Source organism: Eucyclogobius newberryi, unplaced genomic scaffold, assembly GCF_026437365.1.
Source record: "Eucyclogobius newberryi isolate DKJ021-1_F unplaced genomic scaffold, fEucNew1.0.hap1 SCAF_15, whole genome shotgun sequence".
In the NCBI taxonomy this organism is placed as follows: domain Eukaryota; kingdom Metazoa; phylum Chordata; class Actinopteri; order Gobiiformes; family Gobiidae; genus Eucyclogobius; species Eucyclogobius newberryi.
The window spans coordinates 33,741,164-33,765,838 of NW_027315779.1; the positions used below are offsets into that span (position 1 = coordinate 33,741,164).

Here is a 24,675-nt window from a genome sequence, read left to right on the forward strand (position 1 = left end):
AAACAGCCACACTCACGCCGATCCACTGCTGCAGATACGCCAATGACCGCCACGCTCGCTCCGGTCCACTGCAGCGGCCACACGCTCACTCCTCAAGGGTGGTTTTCCACAACCTCATCACATTCCCTATGAAGGCTCTTAGAGCCCCATTGATTTCGTACAACTCCAAGCATTCAATGATCCAAGTGTGGGGCATTCAACACCTTCCATCAGTCCGCAAAGTTTATGGAATGACCTGCTTGTCATTCGGACATTCTCTTTCCATTCAGTGTCGGAAAACTCCTTCATCACGACCCTCAGTCTGTGCTCCGAACCCGCATCCAACAAGAACCAGAATGTGGCGACGACATCAAGCTCACCAACGAAGACATGCTATTTTGGTAGTACACGGCGTCTCAAAAACACCATGATCACCAGGGTTAGCGTTAGGGCTGGGTATTGACCCTCGTGATACGATACGTATCCCGATACTTGTATGTCCCGATACAATTCCCTCATTACGATACGTATCCCGATACTTTTTTGAAAAAAGGGTCTTAAAGTTTACCAAATGGGCATTTTTTTTATTCCGAATAAGAAAATGCATGAATTTTCATGTTTATCCACAAAGCTTATGCAAAGAACACATTCAAGTAAAGTTGCCAAACAATTGGCAAGGTCAGAACAAAATAAATAATAGCAGTAACTTGAACGAATGTAAACATGGCTATCTTAATTAGCCTTCCAATAGTGAAAACGTAGGGGCCCATCCCCTAGTGGGGACCGGCAATGCGCTGGCCTCAGCTGGACTGGGATGCTCCTGGAAGTAGTTCACCTGTGGGGTCTGGTTGGCCTTGCCCTACTCCCCTGTCGCGGGGGGCGGGCAGGTCACTCCCCTGTCGCGGGGGGCGGGCGGGTCCTTCGTGGGTCCATAAGGAGTAAATGGACGTGGTTTATCTGGTGTGTCAGGTCTGTGATGTGTGGGAGTCTGTTGACCATCTGTTTGTGTCTTTTTGTTGTTGTTTTGGTCTTAAAATCACGTTTCTTCGAGTCGGGCTCGGCAATAAGCTAAGTAGCGCTAGCGCGGAAGTGGCCGCGGCTAACGCTAAGCTAACAGGCGCTCAGTGGGGCCCTGTTGGATAGTTGTATTGTTTAACCATTGGGTTTATGTAGTGTAGAGTAGGGGAGATGTGTGTGATGTTGGTGTCAGGTTTGTGTCTGGTTTTGTGCCTCCGGTTCGGCTGTTGTGGCCTCGGGGCTGTGTTAGCTCCGGGGCTAAAATGGCCGTCTCGGGGCTAAGTTAGCTCCGGGGCTGCGTTGAATTTGTATAAAATAAAGGGGTGAAAGGAATGAAATCAATGAAAAAGGAAATCAAATAGAATGGAAAAGGGAGGCGTGTAACAGTAGCGACGTTTGGAGCCAAAAGCCTGTGTACAGCTGCTGCACGGTGTGCGTCTCAGTAGTTCCGCGCTGTTTACCGCCCTCTACAGGAGGGAGCTTCAAAACGGCCGCCCGGACAATTTGTAATAAATTAACGTTATTGAAAAGTATCGATGCGGCGACTCCGTATCGGAGCCCGTGACGATATATCGCCGTATCGATATTTTGAACACAGCCCTAGTTAGCGTGCACTTCATCTGCACAAAAACTAACGAGGACATTACATACGAGATGAACAAGGCTGTGATTGTCCATCTTGCTGTTCGAAAACACTCAGTCTGTCGGATGAGATTTGTTTATATGAGACGCAAAAGGTCAACCGGAATGGAATATCAGTCCCCTGAGACGACGCATATCGCCACCTAGTGTTAGGAGGACGACACGTTCTTGTCAGGAATTTGACTTTCTCGTCTGCATGTGACAAGGACAGAGCTTGTCCAAGACCTCCAAACCGAAATGTATAAAAAACATTTTTTTTGTTTACATGTAACGCACTGAGTTGTTGTTGTTGTTGTTTTATGGCGGTTGGCATCTGAGTGTTGTTGTTGTTGTTGTTGTTGTTGTTTTATGGCGGTTGGCATCCAAGTTGTTGTTGTTGTTGTTGTTGTTTTATGGCGGTTGGCATCCGAGTGTTGCATTACCGCCAGACTTTAATCCTCAGACGTTTCGTAGTCCTCAGACTCTGTCGTAGTCCGTAAAAGTACTCCTCCCATTGCTTTGGCGTACAAAGCCCATGAGGTCATGATGTGTTTTTGTGACTAGAATAGTTGTTGTGTCAGAGACCAACCGGCTTTATTCCAGGGAGACTCTTCTTCACCTTCCTCGCCCTCTTTGACGTTCGGTGCTTTGGAAGTACAAAGCCCATGAGATCATGGGACGTCTTTGTTGTTTTACAAAGCCCACCAAGTGTTGCATTACCGCCAGACTTTATTCCTCAGACTTTGTCGTAGTCCTTAAAAGCTTTTCTTCCATTGCTTTGGGGTCACAAAGCCCATGAGGTCATGAGATGTCTTTGTTGTTGTTTCCTTTAGAGTCCGACCGGCTTTATTCCAGGGAGACTCTTCTTCATCTTCCTCTCCTTCTTTGACGTTCGGTGCTTCATCGTACAGCTTTATTCTTTAGGCTTCATTCTTTAGGCTTTGATATTTCCACTGATGTCGTTGCTTGGCAGCCGTGCTTCTACGAGACTGGGCGTGGACAGGAGACCACCCCCACCTCTATTTCTTCACTCTGATCACTCTGACTCCCCACAAGCAGACCCCCATCACTCCGACTCCCATTTAGCGCCTTTAGCCTGTTTTCTATATCTGCCCAATCAAGCAATTTTGTTCCAAGGAATCTCCCTGCAGCTTTAGCAATGATCCTGATCCTTTCAGTTCTGCTTTGAGTCTGAGCAGCAGTTTACAACATCCACCATAAAGAGTACAAAATCCTCTCTATCCACAACCAGGGTATTCTCATTAATTCTGGAACCTGCACACTTCTTGGGAGCAGCGCTGGCTCCTCTCTCTGTATTTACTTTAACCTCGTTACTTGACACTTTCTTGACTGCATCTGCATAGGATATACCTTGAGAGACCTTTATTTTATGCACCTCAGCAGCTCTTTTGCTAAACCTGCATCCCCCGTAGGCAGAGCTATGTTCTTCCCCACAGTTACAGCGCTTCAGTTTTGCTCCTACATCACACTTCCCATACTCGTGATCTCACAGTTACATTACCGCCACCTACTGTAGTACATCTTATTCTTTAGACTTTATTCTTTAGATGGTGCTCGTGTTGTAAAAGTGTGTCTTACAGAACGTCGTCGATCTTGGAGAGGATTCCCTCAGCACAGACGCACTCCTTCTCCAGGTTCTGCTGCTCTCTGCTCTGGTCCTGGTCCTGGTCCAGTTTGGAGAGCTCGTCCTCTGCCAGGGTCAGACCCATATCGCGCTTATGCCTGGACACACACATCTGTGTTTAGTCTGGACAACGTAAAGGTCCTGAAGGTTTTCAAATCATTTATTTAGTCTCACAAGCCACCTGAAGTGTAGCCCCAAACCTTTAGAGATCAGTCTGAATTGTGTGATCTTAAAGGTGGTATGGACGATTTTTTTCAGCGAATTTTTTATCATATTTCCTCGTGGCGTGGATAAATCATTTGTCCTGCCACGTATCAATCATAAAACGCACCTACCGCTCACCTGCAGCCGCGTCAGGTTCGTCCCCACGTTTCCGCGTGCCTAAGCGCATGGATCTATCATAATATAGTTCCCTCAGTGTACGGGGCAAAATGAAGACGGAGAAAGACATTTCGAGCTGACGCAGAAGTGGACAGAAATCTACGGGAGACGAGCGATGCGATGCGCTCCGTTGCGCTAATAAACAAACGCACGTGTGTGTTGTATCAGTCCACACCGGGGAGTGGCATGTGCATTTCCGCCTGCGTTCTCAAATCGCCGAAAAATCGTCCATACCGCCTTTAAGTATACAACAAATTCAGCATACAATATGAAAAATATGAATAAAATCACAATGATTAAAAAAGCATCCTAACAAGGCAAGGCACGTTTATTTGTGGAGCACAATTTTTAAAAAGGCAATTCAAAGTGCTTCACACAACAGAAAAAAAATGCACAGCTAAACAAAACTGTTTTTATATTAGATTTGAACATTGTCAGAGTAGAACCTGTCTCACATCTTCAGGAAGAATGTTCCAGATTTTAGCTGCATCAAACTGAAACACGGATTATCCATGTTTAGTCCTGACTCTGGCACCAGCAGGAGGCCGGTCCATGTTTAGTCCTGACTCTGGCACCAGCAGGAGGCCGGTCCATGTTTAGTCCTGACTCTGGCACCAGCAAGGAGGCCGGTCCATGTTTAGTCCTGACTCTGGCACCAGCAGGAGGCCGGTCCATGTTTAGTCCTGACTATGGCACCAGCAGGAGGCCGGTCCATGTTTAGTCCTGACTCTGGCACCAGCAGGAGGCCCTCTGGCACCAGCAGGAGGCCGGTCCACACACTGATCTGTTGGATGCAGTGACAGTGAATCCACTGGTCCATATTCACCTGTGACAGTGAAACATAGATCTGACTCGTCTGCATCATTGTGATAGGACACATTTTCACTGCGTATCAGCTGACCTAACGGCAGCATGTAGAGGCTGAACAGAAGGGGACCCAGGACTGACCCTTGGGGCACTCCACAGGTCAGGGTCATGTGGTCTGAGACACAAAGTACTTCTTGTCTTCCAGATAGGACCTTAACCAGTTTAGGGCGGGGCCAGTGATGCCCACCCAGTCCTCTAGTCTCTGTAAGAGGATCCCATGATCGACAGTGTCAAAAGCAGCACTCAGATCTAACAGAATTAAGACTGAGGCTTTGCCCGTGTCAGTGTTCAGGCAGATGTCATTTGTCACCATGACAACAGCAGTCTCAGTGTGATGAGGTCTAATACCTGACTGAAAAACATCTAATGAGTTGTTTATTAAGAGGAAATCTGTGACTGTTGTAAACAACCTTTTCAAGGACTTTGCCCCAAAATGTCAGATTAGAGATGGGCCGGTCATGACTCAGGACTGCAGCATCAAGACTGCTCTTCTTTAGGAGAGACTTTATGACCACTCACCCTGACCCCTCCCCCTGACCCCTGCTCTTCTTTAGGAGAGCCTTTATGACCGCAGTTTTCAAAGACATTGGGAATGTTCCAGATTGAAGCGACATGTTAACTATGTGAGTGAATGGTGCTAACAAACTGTTCAGCACAGACTTTATAAATCTGGAGGTTCACACATGGAGGCAGCATGTAGATGAACTCAGACTGGTTATGATCTCATGGACAGTTTTGTCAGTTACAGGTGCAAAGTGAGTCAGCTCTAAGTGTCTTGGTGGTTTTAGGGTCATTTTTTCTAACGTGAGCTGAGCTGGAGGGTTTGTTCATCTGTTACTGTGGCAACAGGACACACCAGTTGTTACTGCAGCTTCCAATTATTTAAGAAAATATCTTTTCCCTGTTCTTTTGGGGTAAAAAATGACCTAAGGAAATGCTAAGGCTTAAGAGCTGTTGTGATGTAGTGATGTTAAATGTGATGTTTGGTGCAGACCTGAAGTCGTCGAGCTGTCGGAGCAGGTCAGTGAGCAGAGACTCCTGTACGAGCTGAGTGTAATGTTTACACACGTCCTCAGGGAGAAGCTCCACACGCCTTCTGTCTGCACACAACACACACACACACAACCCGTCAGCATTCATACTGTACTGTCTGCACACAACACACACACACACAGACACACACACACACAGACACACACACACACAAACACACACACAAAGACAGACACACACACACACACAGACACACACACACACACACAGACACACACACAAACACACACACACAGACAGACACACACACACACACACAGACACACACACACACACACACATAAACACACATACACGCACATAAACACACATACACACACACACACACACAGACAGACACACACACACACACAGACACACACACACACACAGACACACACACACACACACACACAACGCCGTCTGCATTCATACTATACACAATGACAAACAACTATCCACAAACATAAAAACTGACAAAAAGCAACACATACATATTAAAACATGCTTGTGACTTTCTAAGGCAACATGTTCAAACTCACTATAAAAGCAGTGTTTAGATTGTGTTTATCAAAACTGTAGGAACCAGTAGGAACCAGTAGGAACTGGGACTGGAACTGGGACTGGGGCAGGTTCTTTCAGTCAGACAGAACAACACTGACTCTGTTGGGGAACATTTTTCATTCATTTTCACATTTTCAGAAACAAATGTTTTATTTAAACAAAGAACACAAGAACATGACTTGAGAGAAAGACAAGAATAAAAACAATCAAAAACAATACAAAAAAAAAGTAAATATAAATAAACATGATAAAACATGAATAAAATTAAGTAACAAACTGTCCTAAATACAAGTCCCATTTAATCCAACTCAATCAAATATGTAAATAATATGTATTGTCTGATGTAAATAACTTGTGTAAATAAAGATAAAGTACAGTAACATTATCACCAACAGCAACGGCATCAAGAAGGAGAGAAAAAAGAGAAGAAAGGACAAAAATGGAAAAAAAGGGCGGAGTGGGCGGAACCAGAGAAAATACTAAGTGTGTATTGTTTGAGATGAAACAAATGCATCCAGATGAAAATAAAATACAAGGTTAAAGCACCTGATCCATAATGTGAGTCCCATTTAGTCCTGTTTATGTCCAATTTCTCAATTTCCAAGTGATTTTTTTCCATTTTCCGTACGTCCAGTAAGATGTCGGTCCAGTCCTTTTTTGTTGGTGCAGTATGTCTCATCCATTTTTTGTGATGGCCTTTTTCCCGGCCGCCAAAAGTGTCCTCCAGAGATATCCATTCCCAAAGTCCATGGCAGGAGTTCTGAGACCCAAATACATGGATCTAAAGTCTGACGGGATCGTAGTGTCTGTACAACAGGACAGTCCCTAAATACATGATAATGATGGGCCTCCTGCAACCACACCTCCTCCAACATTCAGCCCCTCCTCCTGCAACCACACCTCCTCCAACATTCAGCCCCTCCTCCTGCAACCACACCTCCTCCAACATTCAGCCCCTCCTCCTGCAACCACACCTCCTCCAACATTCAGCCCCTCCTCCTGCAACCACACCTCCTCCAACATTCAGCCCCTCCTCCTGCAACCACACCTCCTCCAACATTCAGCCCCTCCTCCTGCAACCACACCTCCTCCAACATTCAGCCCCTCCTCCTGCAACCACACCTCCTCCAACATTCAGCCCCTCCTCCTGCAACCACACCTCCTCCAACATTCAGCCCCTCCTCCTGCAACCACACCTCCTCCAACATTCAGCCCCTCCTCCTGCAACCACACCTCCTCCAACATTCAGCCCCTCCTCCTGCAACCACACCTCCTCCAACATTCAGCCCCTCCTCCTGCAACCACACCTCCTCCAACATTCAGCCCCTCCTCCTGCAACCACACCTCCTCCAACATTCAGCCCCTCCTCCTGCAACCACACCTCCTCCAACATTCAGCCCCTCCTCCTGCCACCACACCTCCTCCAACATTCAGCCCCTCCTCCTGCAACCACACCTCCTCCAACATTCAGCCCCTCCTCCTGCAACCACACCTCCTCCAACATTCAGCCCCTCCTCCTGCAACCACACCTCCTCCAACATTCAGCCCCTCCTCCTGCAACCACACCTCCTCCAACATTCAGCCCCTCCTCCTGCAACCACACCTCCTCCAACATTCAGCCCCTCCTCCTGCAACCACACCTCCTCCAACATTCAGCCCCTCCTCCTGCAACCACACCTCCTCCAACATTCAGCCCCTCCTCCTGCAACCACACCTCCTCCAACATTCAGCCCCTCCTCCTGCAACCACACCTCCTCCAACATTCAGCCCCTCCTCCTGCAACCACACCTCCTCCAACATTCAGCCCCTCCTCCTGCAACCACACCTCCTCCAACATTCAGCCCCTCCTCCTGCAACCACACCTCCTCCAACATTCAGCCCCTCCTCCTGCAACCACACCTCCTCCAACATTCAGCCCCTCCTCCTGCAACCACACCTCCTCCAACATTCAGCCCCTCCTCCTGCAACCACACCTCCTCCAACATTCAGCCCCTCCTCCTGCAACCACACCTCCTCCAACATTCAGCCCCTCCTCCTGCAACCACACCTCCTCCAACATTCAGCCCCTCCTCCTGCAACCACACCTCCTCCAACATTCAGCCCCTCCTCCTGCAACCACACCTCCTCCAACATTCAGCCCCTCCTCCTCAATTCTTTGGCTTAAGTGCGGGATAAGGTTCCATTGTTCGAGGTCATTATTTATGGAGGAAAAGAGGGGGATATAGTTCTCCAAAATGAATGTCAAGTTTTTATGAAGGAACCACTTGAGGGAGTCCGTTTGTCATTTGAATGGGTCGGTCTTTCTAAATGTGGGGTGGGGGGGGGTCGCCAGTAAGTTTTTTGTATGTTCAGTTTATATCCGGACATTGGGCTAATTTTGTCAAAAAGTGCATGACTTCAGGTTGGGATTTCTCTGGCTTGGTCAGATATAGCAAGATTCGGATTCTGTTCGAATGCGTCTCGGTCTGGATTCAGACCATTGGGGGGCGTCAAAAAAACGCACTTTCCAGCATTTACCGCTCCAACCACCGCCGCTAATTTGTGTCACGCGTCTCTCAAATGCGGAAGACGTCTCAAATATTTTCGGAACATTCAGAACAAAATATATCAGATTGACAGAGTTTAGTGCGTCGCTTGTTGACTCAGCAGAAGTCGGCAACGTTTCTCAGTCTGTGTTATTTTTATTCTTTCCTCGAAATCCTCCATGTTTGTTTAGACACGAACGGACAATGCGACTGGGATGGATCCCAGACCCTCAGGTTTTGTAAAGTCTGTCAAAACGTGTTGGGAACGGCTGGTCAGGAAAGCGATTTTATGTTCCACTCCATAAATTGTATCACCATGGATTGTTTCCGATTGTCTGATATACTGGGCCAGTGGTTCCAGGTACAGGGCAAACAAAAGGGGGAACCACGCGCAACCCTGCCTCACCCCTCTTTCCAAAGTTAAGGGGTCGGTCAAGTAGCCGTTGATTCTTGCAGTTGGACTGTCATAGAGAGCCCCAATATTCTTTACCAGTAGATCTTCTATTTGCTCGTTGATGATGTTTGTGTCTTTTTTCCTGCCGAAAAGAGGACGTTTCAAAGGGACTCATTGTGTCCATGGCAGGAGTTTTGAGGCCTAAAATTGAGAGGGTTGGCAATGTCAAAAAAGTCTGCAGTGCATCACAAACTTCTGTCCAATGTTTAATTAGGACAGTCCCAGAACACGTGACAGTGGTGGCGCTGTTTCTTCAACAGTTGCATTTCCCTGTGAATAATGGGCACTTTGACGTGACATGTCCTTCCTCCAAACATGTGATTCCGTGGTCCTTCACTGAGAAGTGTATATCATTTCCCAATCTTCATCCGTCAAATTAAAATGAATCTCTCTTTTCCATTTATTTTTACCTCAAATTTTAAATCGGATTTAAAGTTTTTGCCTTGCCACACAAATCGTGAGTTTGTTTCATTCCACTCATCAAACAGCCGGTTGGGGATGGAAATCAGAAGAGTCTGGAACAGAAACATTCATTTTTATAGTTCCAATCCTTTGACTTTGGACTCTGATCCCATACTTAATCATGAATACTTCTTTTCAATATCTTTATAGTGGAGAAAAGAAGAGTATAGTTTTTTCTAAGACTTAATGGAGGACCACACCTGAATATTTAAGAGATTCCATTTGCCATTTGAATGGAAAAGTCTTTCTAAAGGACAGAGGGGGCGCTAGTGAGAGAGAATGTCAGTTATTTGCATGTTCATTGTGTTTCCAGATATATTGGTTCCAAGTAAAACGCAAACAAAAGAGGGGACCAAGCACAGTCCTGTCTCACTCCTCTCTCCAAAGTCGATGAGTCTGTCAAGAGACCGTTCACTTTATTTATTGATGTGGGACCATCGTAAAGAGCCCCAATGTTTTTATTATTAAATCATTTTTATTCAATTTATTTATTTACAGAATCAAAAGCTTTTTCTGCGTCAAGACTTATTATTACGGCTTTGTTTTGTTGTTGTTTTTTTTGTCTCATTGTGTGTAAAGATGGTCTTATGTCGTCTTGTGTGTCTCATTGTGTGTAAAGATGGTCTTATGTCGTCTTGTGTGTGTCTCATTGTGTGTAAAGATGGTCTTATGTCGTCTTGTGTGTGTCTCATTGTGTGTAAAGATGGTCTTATGTCCTCTTGTGTGTGTCTCATTGTGTGTAAAGATGGTCTTATGTCGTCTTGTGTGTGTCTCATTGTGTGTAAAGATGGTCTTATGTCCTCTTGTGTGTGTCTCATTGTGTGTAAAGATGGTCTTATGTCGTCTTGTGTGTGTCTCATTGTGTGTAAAGATGGTCTTATGTCGTCTTGTGTGTCTCATTGTGTGTAAAGATGGTCTTATGTCGTCTTGTGTGTGTCTCATTGTGTGTAAAGATGGTCTTATGTCGTCTTGTGTGTCTCATTGTGTGTAAAGATGGTCTTATGTCCTCTTGTGTGTGTCTCATTGTGTGTAAAGATGGTCTTATGTTGTCTTGTGTGTGTCTCATTGTGTGTAAAGATGGTCTTATGTTGTCTTGTGTGTGTCTCATTGTGTGTAAAGATGGTCTTATGTCGTCTTGTGTGTCTCATTGTGTGTAAAGATGGTCTTATGTCTTGTGTGTGTCTCATTGTGTGTAAAGATGGTCTTATGTCGTCTTGTGTGTGTCTCATTGTGTGTAAAGATGGTCTTATGTCGTCTTGTGTGTGTCTCATTGTGTGTAAAGATGGTCTTATGTCGTCTTGTGTGTGTCTCATTGTGTGTAAAGATGGTCTTATGTCGTCTTGTGTGTGTCTCATTGTGTGTAAAGATGGTCTTATGTCGTCTTGTGTGTCTCATTGTGTGTAAAGATGGTCTTATGTCTTGTGTGTGTCTCATTGTGTGTAAAGATGGTCTTATGTCGTCTTGTGTGTGTCTCATTGTGTGTAAAGATGGTCTTATGTCGTCTTGTGTGTGTCTCATTGTGTGTAAAGATGGTCTTATGTCGTCTTGTGTGTCTCATTGTGTGTAAAGATGGTCTTATGTCGTCTTGTGTGTCTCATTGTGTGTAAAGATGGTCTTATGTCGTCTTGTGTGTCTCATTGTGTGTAAAGATGGTCTTATGTCGTCTTGTGTGTGTCTCATTGTGTGTAAAGATGGTCTTATGTCGTCTTGTGTGTGTCTCATTGTGTGTAAAGATGGTCTTATGTCGTCTTGTGTGTGTCTCATTGTGTGTAAAGATGGTCTTATGTCCTCTTGTGTGTGTCTCATTGTGTGTAAAGATGGTCTTATGTCGTCTTGTGTGTGTCTCATTGTGTGTAAAGATGGTCTTATGTCGTCTTGTGTGTCTCATTGTGTGTAAAGATGGTCTTATGTCGTCTTGTGTGTCTCATTGTGTGTAAAGATGGTCTTATGTCGTCTTGTGTGTCTCATTGTGTGTAAAGATGGTCTTATGTCGTCTTGTGTGTGTCTCATTGTGTGTAAAGATGGTCTTATGTCGTCTTGTGTGTGTCTCATTGTGTGTAAAGATGGTCTTATGTCGTCTTGTGTGTGTCTCATTGTGTGTAAAGATGGTCTTATGTCGTCTTGTGTGTGTCTCATTGTGTGTAAAGATGGTCTTATGTCCTCTTGTGTGTGTCTCATTGTGTGTAAAGATGGTCTTATGTCGTCTTGTGTGTGTCTCATTGTGTGTAAAGATGGTCTTATGTCCTCTTGTGTGTGTCTCATTGTGTGTAAAGATGGTCTTATGTCCTCTTGTGTGTGTCTCATTGTGTGTAAAGATGGTCTTATGTCGTCTTGTGTGTGTCTCATTGTGTGTAAAGATGGTCTTATGTCCTCTTGTGTGTGTCTCATTGTGTGTAAAGATGGTCTTATGTCGTCTTGTGTGTGTCTCATTGTGTGTAAAGATGGTCTTATGTCGTCTTGTGTGTGTCTCATTGTGTGTAAAGATGGTCTTATGTCGTCTTGTGTGTGTCTCTGTGTGTAAAGATGGTCTTATGTCCTCTTGTGTGTGTCTCATTGTGTGTAAAGATGGTCTTATGTCGTCTTGTGTGTGTCTCATTGTGTGTAAAGATGGTCTTATGTCGTCTTGTGTGTGTCTCATTGTGTGTAAAGATGGTCTTATGTCGTCTTGTGTGTCTCATTGTGTGTAAAGATGGTCTTATGTCGTCTTGTGTGTCTCATTGTGTGTAAAGATGGTCTTATGTCGTCTTGTGTGTGTCTCATTGTGTGTAAAGATGGTCTTATGTCGTCTTGTGTGTGTCTCATTGTGTGTAAAGATGGTCTTATGTCGTCTTGTGTGTCTCATTGTGTGTAAAGATGGTCTTATGTCGTCTTGTGTCTTTGTGGATTCAGTTTGGGAGGATTTGTTCCGTTCTTTTGGACATAATTAAGGAGTTTATACAATATTCCACATTCAGAATAGAAATAGTCTCTATGAGGCACAGTCCAGTTGGTCCTTCCCGTCTTCTAGTATCAGGGACATGATGGATTCTGGGTTTTCTTAAATGCCCATTCAAAAGTAGGCAAAAGCAAAATAGTTTTATACACTCTGAGGTGAACCCGTCGCTCCTGGAGATTTATTCTTTTTGAGTTCATTGATTGCACTAGGAATTTCCGCACCTTGTTTTTTGTTTCGAGTCAGTGGCGGCTCAATTTACAGTGTCCAAAAATATTGTATTTCTTCTTTTTTGTTTCCTGATAATTTGATGAAAGGTTTTTTGCAGATGGATTCCAATGATCTTTATATTGGGCCTTGTTTGGATAAGATTGAATTATTCTGCCTTTCTCTTAATTCAAAAATACTTCTCTCCGTCTGTTTTTTTAAGCTAATCATTTGGAGACTTTTCCCCGTGAGGCCATGTCATTAATCTCACCTCTTGTCTTTTTAAGTTCCTACAGCATTTGAAGGTCGTTGTTTGAGGCATGTTTAGCTTCCAACAGCTTCAGTTTGTTCTGTAAATCATTTCGTTTTTCTGCCTTTGTTTCTTTTTGGCCGAGGCGACAGCATTTACCCTGCCCCTCAAAACTGCCTTAGCTGCATCCCAGAGACTGGGCGGAGACACATTGTGGTCTCAATGTCTTTTGTCATCATTTGTACAAAGTGTGTGTCATGGATTAGACTAACATTAAATCTCCAAAGTGTGTTTTTTGTGTCTGTTCCAGATCTACAGTGATGTAACAGGAGCATGAGCACTTAGGGTCTGTAACTTTGGACCTGTCTTTGTTGTTGAAAATGAAAAGTAGTTTATTCTACTACAGATCTCATGTGGGTTGGAAACATTTGTAAATTGGTGACATTAGGATTCATCTCGCTTCAGATATCGATCATTCCTACATTATGTATTCATTTACTAAATGTTTTATTGATAGATTTACCAGTACTTTGTGAGCTTGAGACATTGAGTTTCTCCACCTCAGACGAGGGTTCCCTCAGAGTGGTTTGCAATCAGAGCCACAACTTCAGTATCGAAAGTGAGAGCGCCTCCTGGACCCGTTTATGAGTTTGTTATAACCAAATGTAGTATTTTTTTAATGTTCTAAATTGTAATGTTCGAAAATCGTCCATTCAACCTTTAATATCTTTGACCGTTTAATTGGACCCAGTATTCCATTAACATTAAAAGATGCTATTCAGAACCTTGCGGATGGTATTGTATGAAACATGTTCAAATCATTCTAGTAGCTCTACTTTTGTAGTTTTACAACACACAAACACAGGAACAACAGAACACAATAGAAGAGCAAAGAGCTCACAGACTGATCCAGACTGATCGTTGAAGAAAAACACTTGGGTCTTGGTTGATCTTGTCCGGCGGCGACACGTCCGGACGCAGCTGGATGACGTTTATCACTGAAGCAGAACTGGTTCATCCACCTTCTCTGTTCTCCAGCTCGTCCAGACTGTCAAAACACGCTCCTGGTCTGTCACTTCTGTCACTTTGGTTTGTAAAGTAGAGACGTGTCCTTCAGGTCAGAGACGTGTGTCCTTCAGGTCAGAGACGTGTGTCCTTCAGGTCAGAGACGTGTGTCCTTCAGGTCAGAGACGTGTGTCCTTCAGGTCAGAGACGTGTCCTTCAGGTCAGAGACGTGTGTCCTTCAGGTCAGAGACGTGTGTCCTTCAGGTCAGAGACGTGTGTCCTTCAGGTCAGAGACGTGTGTCCTTCAGGTCAGAGACGTGTGTCCTTCAGGTCAGAGACGTGTCCTTCAGGTCAGAGACGTGTCCTTCAGGTCAGAGACGTGTGTCCTTCAGGTCAGAGACGTGTGTCCTTCAGGTCAGAGACGTGTCCTTCAGGTCAGAGACGTGTGTCCTTCAGGTCAGAGACGTGTCCTTCAGGTCAGAGACGTGTGTCCTTCAGGTCAGAGACGTGTGTCCTTCAGGTCAGAGACGTGTCCTTCAGGTCAGAGACGTGTCCTTCAGGTCAGAGACGTGTGTCCTTCAGGTCAGAGACGTGTGTCCTTCAGGTCAGAGACGTGTCCTTCAGGTCAGAGACGTGTGTCCTTCAGGTCAGAGACGTGTCCTTCAGGTCAGAGACGTGTCCTTCAGGTCAGAGACGTGTCCTTCAGGTCAGAGACGTGTGTCCTTCAGGTCAGAGACGTGTGTCCTTCAGGTCAGAGACGTGTCCTTCAGGTCAGAGACGTGTGTCCTTCAGGTCAGAGACGTGTCCTTCAGGTCAGAGACGTGTGTCCTTCAGGTCAGAGACGTGTGTCCTTCAGGTCAGAGACGTGTCCTTCAGGTCAGAGACGTGTCCTTCAGGTCAGAGACGTGTGTCCTTCAGGTCAGAGACGTGTCCTTCAGGTCAGAGACGTGTCCTTCAGGTCAGAGACGTGTGTCCTTCAGTTCAGAGACGTGTGTCCTTCAGGTCAGAGACGTGTCCTTCAGGTCAGAGACGTGTGTCCTTCAGGTCAGAGACGTGTCCTTCAGGTCAGAGACGTGTGTCCTTCAGGTCAGAGACGTGTCCTTCAGGTCAGAGACGTGTGTCCTTCAGTTCAGAGACGTGTGTCCTTCAGGTCAGAGACGTGTGTCCTTCAGGTCAGAGACGTGTCCTTCAGGTCAGAGACGTGTGTCCTTCAGTTCAGAGACGTGTGTCCTTCAGGTCAGAGACGTGTCCTTCAGGTCAGAGACGTGTGTCCTTCAGGTCAGAGACGTGTCCTTCAGGTCAGAGACGTGTGTCCTTCAGGTCAGAGACGTGTCCTTCAGGTCAGAGACGTGTCCTTCAGGTCAGAGACGTCCTCCTCGGCCTCGTCTCTTTTGACGTCCTCTGACTTTGTCATCCAATCAGAAGTTTCCCATAATCCACTGCTGTGTCCGAGCCGGAGCTGGACACGTGTGGTTCTTCTTGTTCACAACATAAAGGACCAGGCTCATATAACTCCTCCCATTTCCCTTTTCTACAATAACGACCAATATTTGTCATAAAGATGTTGTCACTCTCACAGATGAAGTGATTATAAACTTGATCTTACCAAGTTCAGCTGCAACAGCTTCTGGAACTGGGACTTTCAGGTTCTGTAACGACCATAAAAGTACAAAAGTACAAGTACAGTTAAGATTATACTTCTCCAGTACAATTCACAGTGGATACTTTCTAGGTCTAAAACAGGTCTCAAAAGTAAAAATACTTTTCTTTACACTTTGAGACGCCTGAGAGGGATTATTCTACTGCACATTCATAGTTTGAGTTTATTTTACTACAAAAATATATAAAGAATATATAAAAAATATATAAAGAATATATAAAGAATATATAAAGAATATATAAAGAATATATAAAGAATATATAAAGAATATATAAAGAATATATAAAGAATATATAAAGAATATATAAAGAATATATAAAGAATAACTGCTCAGAAATCCATTCAGTTGTTTTCATTGAACATTTTCATTTCTTTTTAAACAATTCTAAAAATCTGCTCGAAAAATAATCTTACTCCAAAAGTATTCTCCAGTATTTGGGTACTGGATCTGTATTTTAACTAAGCGAAGTGACTGTTATGTGGTTTTATATAAATGCTATAAAAGGTTGTTAAGGTCAACAATATCAATGAAACTGTTGTTAATGTAATATATAAATATACATATCATGGATATTGTTCAAAGCTCATGAGATGCTTGACTCACAGCGGCTCTGTCCAGAAAGAGCGAGTGGAACTCCATGAAGAACCTGCGGCTCTCTTTGGCGCTGGTCAGTTTGTGCAGGTCAGAGAACAGGAAACACAACTGGACATGATGAAAAGTGCAGTTTGAATGAAGCTCGATTATGTCGCTTGAACATCAGATCTGCTATTTTAAGATTGAGATTGAGATCCCAGATTTGCCATGTTTAGTTTAGAGTAACAGGGAAAAGGCTTGTGGAACTCAAAGACTTTTTAATTGAATGATTTTATATATTTTAATGAATTCAAAGCTCTTTTGAAAGACTTTCCTCAGGACTTTGGAGCGTTGAGCTGCACTCGAGAGGACGCTCCAGCTCCATGTTCCAAAGATCAGTTTAGCTTTTGCCAAATTAACTTCATCTCATTTCACAGATTGACTAGTTGCACTGCCACGCCCTGCTGCCACGCCCTGCTGCCACGCCCTGCTGCTGATATTTGCCTTAAAATCTCCTTTTCACCCAAAAACAAAGGATAAAGATTCTGTAAGAGATGATCAATGTTCTCTGTGTGTCTTCATGTGTCTGAGCAAACACACAACTCCCTGAACGGCCCTGAGCGGCCCTGAGCGGCCCTGAGCTGCCCTGAGTGGCCCTGAGCGGCCCTGAGCTGCCCTGAGTGGCCCTGAGCGGCCCTGAGCGGCCCTGAGCTGCCCTGAGTGGCCCTGAGCGGCCCTGAGCGGCCCTGAGCGGCTCCCCCGACCCCTGTGAGCAACATCAGACATGTGCACTGTGACATTCTTTGTTAAAGGGTCAAATGACAGAAGTACCTTCTGTTCGATTACTTTTAAGTGATTTAATCCACTTAGAATGAAAAATACAAAAATGAGCCGTGCAGCAGGAGCGACGGGTGGAAATTGGCCCAGGAGTTGAAGGCAGAGCGGCCCACAAGCACACGACTAATGAGAGTCTTTTCATGGACTCAGTTGTATGATATCCTACTTTATCATGTCTGAGCTTGATTCAATAGGATTGTTGTGTAAACAGCTGAATATTGGTTTATTTTCGTATTCATTTCATGATCAGCATCTATTTTATTTAGTACAGCGTGTAACCAAGTACTTTTGAGGCAATAAAAACCCCTTTAACTAAATAAATGAAAGATAGATGAGTTTTTATCATACTGTGGAACCTTCCAGAACAATCTTATGAAAAAATCATAATGCATCAAACTGCCTGATTTCACCTGAGGAGCCGAATGTTCTGTGGACTTATATATTATAGTGTTTGAGAACCACTGCTTTAAAAGTACTTTAAACTACACTAATGCAGAGTATTTGTATTCAGTATTTGAGGGCTGAGGCTGAAGATCATATTACTGCAATGAGACATTTAGACTCCGAACAGGACGCTCTTTAAAAACTGAACTAATTCTGCTCAAACTGTTCAGATTGTAGATGTTTAGTATATTGCAGTAAGTATAAATACTATACTACAGTATATTGCAGTAAGTATAAATACTATACTACAGTATATTGCAGTAAGTATAAATACTATACTACAGTATATTGCAGTAAGTATAAATAGTATACTACAGTATATTGCAGTAAGTATAAATAGTATACTACAGTATATTGCAGTAAGTATAAATACTATACTACAGTATATTGCAGTAAGTATAAATACTATACTACAGTATATTGCAGTAAGTATAAATACTATACTACAGTATATTGCAGTAAGTATAAATACTATACTACAGTATATTGCAGTAAGTATAAATACTATACTACAGTATATTGCAGTAAGTATAAATACTATACTACAGTATATTGCAGTAAGTATAAATACTATACTACAGTATATTGCAGTAAGTATAAATACTATACTACAGTATATTGCAGTAAGTATAAATACTATACTACAGTATATTGCAGTAAGTATAAATACTATACTACAGTATATTGCAGTAAGTATAAATACTATACTACAGTATATTGCAGTAAGTATAAATACTATACTACAGTATATTGCAGTAAGTATAAATACTATACTACAGTATATTGCAGTAAGTATAAATACTATACTACAGTATATTGCAGTGTTCAAATAGAATGCAAAAGCGCCTCAGCCTCATAAATACAAATAAATCAATGGTCACGTTTATATAGTGCTTGTGCTTTTCAAAGCCCTTTACATCAAGGAAGCAGTCATCAAGTGTCTTGCCCAAGGACACAACGGCAGTCTTCATCTGAGGGTCAGTGGATCTGAGCTACTGCTGCCCGTCATCTGGGAAAACCAATCCAGGTACAATTTAGATTTGTTTTGAAAGTAAACATGAGCCGCTCAGACGTCCAGAAGCATCTCTGTGTTTTCTGAACAGATCAATGTTTGAATAATGCTTATGCTTCAATACAATGGAAACATAAACATATCACAAGGGACTGAAAAACATTGTTGATTTCTGCAGAATGTCAAAGTGACATTTTTGACCAATGATCTTTTTGGTTTCACATGCGTCACAGAATTACATTTGCAATAAAACCCAGTTGCATTGAGTTGGATGGATGTGCAGCAGAGGCCGAGGTGACCAGACTCCAACATGAACCTGACCGAGCCCAAGAGCTGCAAGATGAACCCACCTGAGCCACACTCGGACTGAGCGCCTCTGGAGTCCACACAGCTAAAAGTTGGAGGTGTTTGTGAGTGTTTACCAGAGGAGCCGGGTCAAACTGCGACACCACGTGATGGAGGAACGCCGCCAGGTGAGCAGGACGAGCCTTCAGCAGATCCATGCTCTGGAAACTGCTGCACTGCCCGTTTATCTGCAATGAACGTGTGGTCAGCAGTGCAGTCCGTACAGAGAGGTTCAAAGAGAAGTGAAGAGGTGATGTCACATGTTCATGCAGCAGAGCAAAAATGAGAGTCTGGAGCATCAGAGCTTTAGAGGTGGTTTACGATGTAGATGTGAAGTGACTGACCTGCTCCTGTTCAAAGTAGTCGTCCTCAGCTCCGATGATCTGTGTGTCGAGGTGTGGCCTCTGTGTCTGGAGGTGTGGCCTCTGTGTCTGGAGGTGTGGCCTCTGTGTCTGGAGGTGTGGCCTCTGTGTCTGGAGGTGTGGCCTCTGTGTCTGGAGGTGTGGCCTCAGCACTTTACTCTCCTGAACAGACACATTATGTTCAACAGAACCATGGAAACTGAATGAAGTGTTGGAGAAAATACAAGCACTTCTGTTTCACCCACGTAACGAGGAGCTTCTTGTGTGAGCTTCATCGCTGCTCAGAGCTGATGCTGCTCAGAGCTGATGCTGCTCAGAGCTGATGCTGCTCAGAGCTGATGCTGCTCAGAGCTGATGCTGCTCAGAGCTGATGCTGCTCAGAGCAGATGCTGCTCAGAGCAGATGCTGCTCAGAGCTGATGCTGCTCAGAGCAGATGCTGCTCAGAGCTGATGCTGCTCAGAGCAGATGCTGCTCAGAGCAGATGCTGCTCAGAGCAGATGCTGCTCAGAGCTGATGCTGCTCAGAGCAGATGCTGCTCAGAGCTGATGCTGCTCAGAGCAGATGCTGCTCAGAGCTGATGCTGCACGAGCCGTCTTCAAATATGTTTGTCTGGGTCTTACATTTACTTGTTTATTCAGATTTGTTTACTACTTAAATTTGTTCACATTTTCCCTCTAAATATCACAGTTATGTAATTACCATTTCTGTTTGGCCTCCACATGACCTCATGACCTCATGACCTCATGACCACATGACCTCACGACCTCATGACCACATGACCACATGACCACATGACCTCATGACCTCACGACCACATGACCTCATGACCACATGACCACATGACCACATGACCTCATGACCTCACGACCACACGACCTCACGACCTCATGACCACATGACCACATGACCTCATGACCTCACGACCTCACGACCACATGACCTCATGACCTCATGACCACATGACCTCATGACCACATGACCTCATGACCACATGACCTCATGACCACATGACCTCACGACCTCATGACCTCACGACCACATGACCTCATGACCTCACGACCACATGACCTCATGACCACATGACCACATGACATCATGACCACATGACCACATGACCTCATGACCTCATGACCAGTGATGGAAGTAAATAGTGATGATTTATAAGATGTCATAAAGTCAGATGCCCAAAACAAATAGATCACACAAAGGTCAGCAGGGTCAAACGGATCAGGGTCAAACGGAGCCTTTGTTCTGGAGGTCTCCTTTAACTGCTGCAGCCTTCAGGCGCTCCTTCTCACGCTCGTTAAGAAACCTCATTATCAGCCTCATCTGCCTCTTGTCTTTTCTCGTTCAGGTGCTGTGCTCTCTCTCTACACCAGGGGTCCCCAACCACCGGGGTCCACGTCGGGTCCACGTCGTGTCCACGTCGTGTCCACGTCGTGTCCACGTCGTGTCCATCCGTCCCACAGGGACGCAGGTGTTTGCAGTGTGAACTCAGTCTGTGGGGTCAGCCCCTCAGAAATCGTGGTAGCCACGTTAGCTTTATTAGCTTGAACAAAGAAAAGACCACTTGTGGACAAATGAGGGATTACACTCAGGCGTACTCAAATCTCACGTCTTGCTCCTGGTTTTGAGGGTGAAACTGAGATTTTACAGTCAAATGTCACCAGAAAAGTGCAGAAGTGAGAAAAGTATGGCAGGTTCCACCTTCGCTAAACCCGGAATTTTATTGATTGATTTGTTCATTTATTATTTGGTCAGTATTATATATTATATGGTATTATATTGACAGTTCAAGTAGATATAAGCTTTCCCTTTGTTCTCATGGTGTCAATAACAGTCTCAGATTGATACAGTTAAACCAGAGGGTCACTGCTACATGGATGACCTCATGTGTCTAATTGTCCTGCACTTCCTGTGTTTGTGCTTCACAGTGTCCGGTTTAGCTCGGCTGGACTCTCCTCCATGTTGAGTTCCCCAAAATACACAACACATTGTGAGGCTGGATCCAGGAGGCGTGAGCCAGGCAGGATTCTGAATGTTGAAGCTTAAACAGGGAACTACAAGCCTTAAGTCATTTCTGTTAGGACCTAAAACATGGAACCACTGCTATCGTCCTGATGAGGCCGAGCACACGGGTCACAGGGTCACAGGGGGGTCACACAGGGGTCACAGGGTCACACGGGTCACAGGGTCACAGGGGTCACAGGGGGGTCACAGGGGTCACACGGGTCACAGGGTCACAGGGGGGTCACACGGGTCACACAGGGGTCACAGGGTCACACGGGTCACAGGGGTCACACGGGTCACAGGGGTCACACGGGTCACACGGGTCTTCACTGCTCCGGACAGAACACCTCAGTGGCATTGATGGATGGGTCAAATTTCCATACAGGGAAAATATAATGTACTTTAACCTTATCTTAACCTGACATGAACTATAACAGATAAAAGCATATTACGTCTTCTTTAAAGCAACATTGTGTAACGTTCTGGTGGTGGAACTTCACCAGCATGACTCCATGAAAATATAAAGATAAAACCATACTTTGGAACTATCTTCATGCAGAAATATACGTTTTATGTCACACTGCGGAATATTATAGACAAAGGAGCAACATTTCCATGGAAACAAGGAGGATAAGGCTCCTCCTCCAGAGCAAACACGTGTCAGGTTTGTGCAGATGCTCACGGTGAGTTTGTCTGTCCAAGACAAGCATCAAAAATGAAAAAAAAACAAGACAAAAACATTTGTGTTGATATTTTGACTAGAAGTTTCATGGTGGAGCTTTAATTACACATACACATATTTATCTGTATGTCGGTGTAATCCCTCATTCGTCCAGGCGTGTTCCATAGTAGAAAAAGCTTCAGTTGTAGTCATCTGGACTCAGTTTGAAAAATAGACGTTTCGACTCTCATCCAAGAGTCATTGTCAATAAAAGAATTTAGATCGAGAACTCCGATATTTATACTGTTCTGTGGTAAGACCCGCCCATTGGGCGGAGCCTTCCTGAAGTAGAAAGAGTTGTTTGTTTCAACAGAAACTCCCCCCTTGTATCTACCGAGCCTATTCAGAATCTTAATGGGCTATTAGAATCCTCTTTGTCTTTGTGAGACCCTGGCTCAACCACCCTGAGTACCTGATTAGCATCTGAATGTCCTGGTCTTCTACCTTTCCAGGGGTTCAGTATCCCATTATAAATAACAGGAAGATTAAACCTTAGCCCTCCATTTCTGTTTAAAGAAGGTCTTTCTTTTTTAACAAAAATAGCTTCCTTGGCTCCTCTTTCAAACCATCTTTTCTCCTGCTTAAAACCTTCACCTCACCGTCTTCAATCGAGTGATTAGAGGCTTCAAGATGGAGATGCACGGCACTCTGTGGACCTGAACTAGTATTTCTTCTGTGCTGATAAAGCCTCTTGTGTAGAGGCTGTTTCGTCTCACCTATGTACCGTTCTTTACAGCTTTCTTCACTGCATTGGATCGAATAAACTACATTGCTCTGTTTTTGAGTCGTTGAGCCTGTGGTTACCCCGCTTGGGCTCTCAACAGAGTGAAGAGAACCAAGAAGCAGGACAAAAGGGAAACTGAACAGAGAAGGGTGTTTCTATCCCTTATGTGTCTGGCCTGTCGGAAAAACTGCAGAGAATTTTTAGACAACACGAAGTCCCTGTTTATTTTAAACCAGGAAACACTTTAAGACAAAAACTGGTTCACCCAAAGGACAAGTTGCCAACTCAAAAACAGAGCAATGTAGTTGATTCGATCCAATGCAGTGAAGAAAGCTGTAAAGAACGGTACATAGGTGAGACAAAAAAGCCTCTACACAAGAGGCTCTATCAGCACAGAAGAAATACTAGTTCAGGACCTCAGAGCGCCGTGCATCTCCATCTTGAAGCCTCTAATCACTCGTTTGAAGACGGTGAGGTGAAGGTTTTAAGCAGGAGAAAAGATGGTTTGAAAGAGGAGTCAAGGAAGCTATTTTTGTTAAAAAAGAAAGACCTTCTTTAAACAGAAATGGAGGGCTTAGGTTTAATCTTCCTGTTATTTATAATGGGTTACTGAACCCCTGGAAAGGTAGAGGACCAGGACATTCAGATGCTAATCAGGTACTCAGGGTGGTTGAGCCAGGGTCTCACAAAGACAAAGAGGATTCTAATAGGCCATTAAAATTCTGAATAGGCTCGGTAGATACAAGGGGGAGTTTCTGTTGAAACAAACAACTCTTTCTACTTCAGGAAGGCTCCTCCCAATGGGCGGGTCTTACCACAGAACAGTATAAATATCAGAGTTCTCGATCTAAATTCTTTTATTGACAATGACTCTTGGATGAGAGTCGAAACGTCTATTTTTTCAAACTGAGTCCAGATGACTACAACTGAAGCTTTTTCTACTATATTTATCTGTAGGTACAATTGCAGGTGTTTTTTATAGTTTAAATAATATCTTGAAAATTCATGTTTTATTTAATGTTTTTCATTTTTCAAACTTATAACAAAACAAAACATGGAAGAAAAGAACGTACCATGACCAGGAAGAGCGGTCATGACATGGGCTTAGAAAGAAACCAGACACACTTTTCCAACACCATTGTGATCCTGTGGTTCTCCAGAGAAAATGAAATTGTTGATTTGAAATTTATTCAGCACTTTAAATAAATATGCTTCTCGGCGTCCAAACTAATTATTACGGCTTTGTTTTGTTGTTTTTGGATTTGACTCATTATGTGTAAAGATTGTCTTGTGTTTGTCGTTTGTTAATAAATCCTTTCAGGAGGATTTGTTCCGTTCTTTTGGACATAATTGAGATGTATAAACGATAGTCCACATTCAGACTAGAAATAGTCTCTATGAGGCACAGTCCAGTCGCTCCTTCACTTCTTTAGGTATCAGGGACATGATGTCCTCTTTCCCCAGTCACTCCTGACACCAATCCTTAGAAAGAACTGGATATTAGCCCTTATTAACTCATCACGCCCCTCTGCTTCTCCTGGTGTTCTGAGGAGCACCTCTTCTTCTCCTGGTGTTCTGAGGAGCACCTCTGCTTCTCCTGGTGTTCTGAGGAGCGCCTCTGCTTCTCCTGGTGTTCTGAGGAGCACCTCTGCTTCTCCTGGTGTTCTGAGGAGCGCCTCTGCTTCTCCTGGTGTTCTGAGGAGCGCCTCTGCTTCTCCTGGTGTTCTGAGGAGCACCTCTGCTTCTCCTGGTGTTCTGAGGAGCGCCTCTGCTTCTCCTGGTGTCCTGAGGAGCGCCTCTGCTTCTCCTGGTGTCCTGAGGAGCGCCTCTGCTTCTCCTGGTGTTCTGAGGAGCGCCTCTGCTTCTCCTGGTGTTCTGAGGAGCACCTCTGCTTCTCCTGGTGTTCTGAGGAGCACCTCTGCTTCTCCTGGTGTTCTGAGGAGCGCCTCTGCTTCTCCTGGTGTTCTGAGGAGCACCTCTGCTTCTCCTGGTGTTCTGAGGAGCACCTCTGCTTCTCCTGGTGTTCTGAGGAGCACCTCTACTT

The 24,675-nt window shown here is 44.4% G+C and overlaps 1 protein-coding gene across 1 annotated transcript in view; it reads right to left on the reverse strand.

Annotated features, from left to right (window-relative positions):
• arhgef12b (Rho guanine nucleotide exchange factor (GEF) 12b) overlaps window positions 1-24,675 on the reverse strand; it is a 121,164-nt gene that overhangs the window by 61,363 nt on the left and 35,126 nt on the right. Inside the window, exons 9-14 of the mRNA XM_072445465.1 lie at window positions 19,158-19,337; window positions 18,891-19,001; window positions 16,206-16,304; window positions 15,548-15,590; window positions 5,505-5,610; window positions 3,217-3,360 (exon numbers count right to left, since the gene is read on the reverse strand). Of these exons, the coding sequence (XP_072301566.1) occupies window positions 3,217-3,360; window positions 5,505-5,610; window positions 15,548-15,590; window positions 16,206-16,304; window positions 18,891-19,001; window positions 19,158-19,337 (683 nt within the window). The remainder of the gene's footprint in view (window positions 1-3,216; window positions 3,361-5,504; window positions 5,611-15,547; window positions 15,591-16,205; window positions 16,305-18,890; window positions 19,002-19,157; window positions 19,338-24,675) is intronic.